The sequence below is a fragment of the Eurypyga helias genome, unplaced genomic scaffold (assembly GCF_000690775.1).
Source record: "Eurypyga helias isolate BGI_N326 unplaced genomic scaffold, ASM69077v1 Scaffold40653, whole genome shotgun sequence".
In the NCBI taxonomy this organism is placed as follows: domain Eukaryota; kingdom Metazoa; phylum Chordata; class Aves; order Eurypygiformes; family Eurypygidae; genus Eurypyga; species Eurypyga helias.
Window position 1 is genome coordinate 2,537 of NW_010242550.1, and position 1,531 is coordinate 4,067.

At 46.6% G+C, this 1,531-nt stretch overlaps 1 protein-coding gene across 1 annotated transcript; it reads right to left on the reverse strand.

The window, feature by feature from the left end:
• Window positions 1-394: 394 nt before the first annotated feature.
• Window positions 395-1,524, reverse strand: ARF6 (ADP-ribosylation factor 6). The gene has a single exon (XM_010149119.1). The coding sequence runs from the start codon at window positions 1,463-1,465 to the stop codon at window positions 938-940; it is 528 nt and encodes a 175-aa protein (XP_010147421.1). The 5' UTR covers window positions 1,466-1,524; the 3' UTR covers window positions 395-937.
• Window positions 1,525-1,531: the final 7 nt, after the last annotated feature.

The following is a 1,531-nucleotide window of genomic DNA, read 5'->3' on the forward strand; positions in this document are numbered from 1 at the left end:
CAGGAAAAACTGCAGCTAAACATCATTTTAAGTTTGCAATGCAAGACGAAAACTGAACAGTATCTACCCTGGAACTATTACATCATTCATGTCTTATTTGCTATATGGTTGCTATGTGGTACGGGGAACTCATTTGCATCCCTCCTCATGCATGATGTATGGTTCAGAACTTCACAGCTGACATTTCAAAGCGGCTCTTGCGTTACCTAGTTAACGTTACGCCTGATATGCACTTTGAACATGTTACAATGGTATTCTCGCTATCCGCCACTGTAGGCAAGAATTCGGTTCATTAGTCTGAGATACGAGGACAGACTGAGAGCCACTATTCAGTTACAGATTAACAGAACTTTAGAAAAAGTCCTTAATATAAAAAGACAGACTGCAGTTTGATTTTTAAGCAATAATTTTCAGTTTACTAGATGAAGTAGACCTATCAACATATTCTGCGTGAATGCAAAAAAGTAGCAATCTACAGCAAGTGATAAGAAGAAAACAGAACAAAAAAAACCCAACATATAACCAAAAAAGTAGAACCAGAAAGCATACACTGGAAACGGTACCCCTCCCCCAACCATCCCCCAAAATAATCAAACCATCTTAAGGGCTATCAAGAGGAAACCAAAAAAAAAAAAAAGTTACTTAGCAAGTCTACAATGAGTCTTTCCCCTGTTTGCTGGAAGTCTGCCATAGCATCTAGTGCCTGTGTTCGTGTCACATTCGGAGATTAGAGCATCCTAACGCCAAGCAAGAAGAGTTAAAACAGGAATCCAGTCAAGTGTGCAGAAGGAGAGGGTGGTAACTGGAGAAAGGTGATCATAATCCTAAGGATGCTTTTGTTTCACTTTTCAGTAGAGAATCATTCTTCCGGAAAGCCAGGTGGGTTATTTTTTTTTTTCCTCTTTAATTCTTTGTAGACTAAATAGTTATTCTCTCATTAGGATTTATAATTGGATGTTAACCATGTCAGCCCTTCGTAGAGTCCATCCCCTGTGGTAGCACAGGAGGGCTGCACGTACCAATTCCTATCCCTGATTCGGGTCAGGCCCAGTTTCTCCTGGATTTCATGGGGTTTCATGGCATCAGGCAGGTCCTGCTTGTTGGCGAAGATGAGGATGATGGCGTCCCGCATCTCCCTGTCGTTGATAATGCGGTGGAGCTCCTGGCGGGCCTCGTCGATGCGGTCGCGATCGGCGCAGTCCACCACAAAGATCAACCCTTGCGTGCCCGTGTAGTAGTGCCTCCAGAGGGGACGGATCTTGTCCTGGCCCCCGACATCCCACACGTTGAACTTGACGTTTTTGTAAGTAACCGTCTCGACGTTGAAGCCCACGGTGGGGATGGTGGTGACGGACTGGCCCAGCTTCAGTTTGTACAGGATGGTGGTTTTACCAGCCGCGTCCAGACCCAGCATCAGGATCCGCATCTCCTTGTTGCCGAAGATCTTGGACAGCACCTTGCCCATCTCGGCGGCATCCAAGGGGCCCGGCGCCTCCGGGGTGGGGGTGGGGGGGGAGCGGAGGGCGAGCGC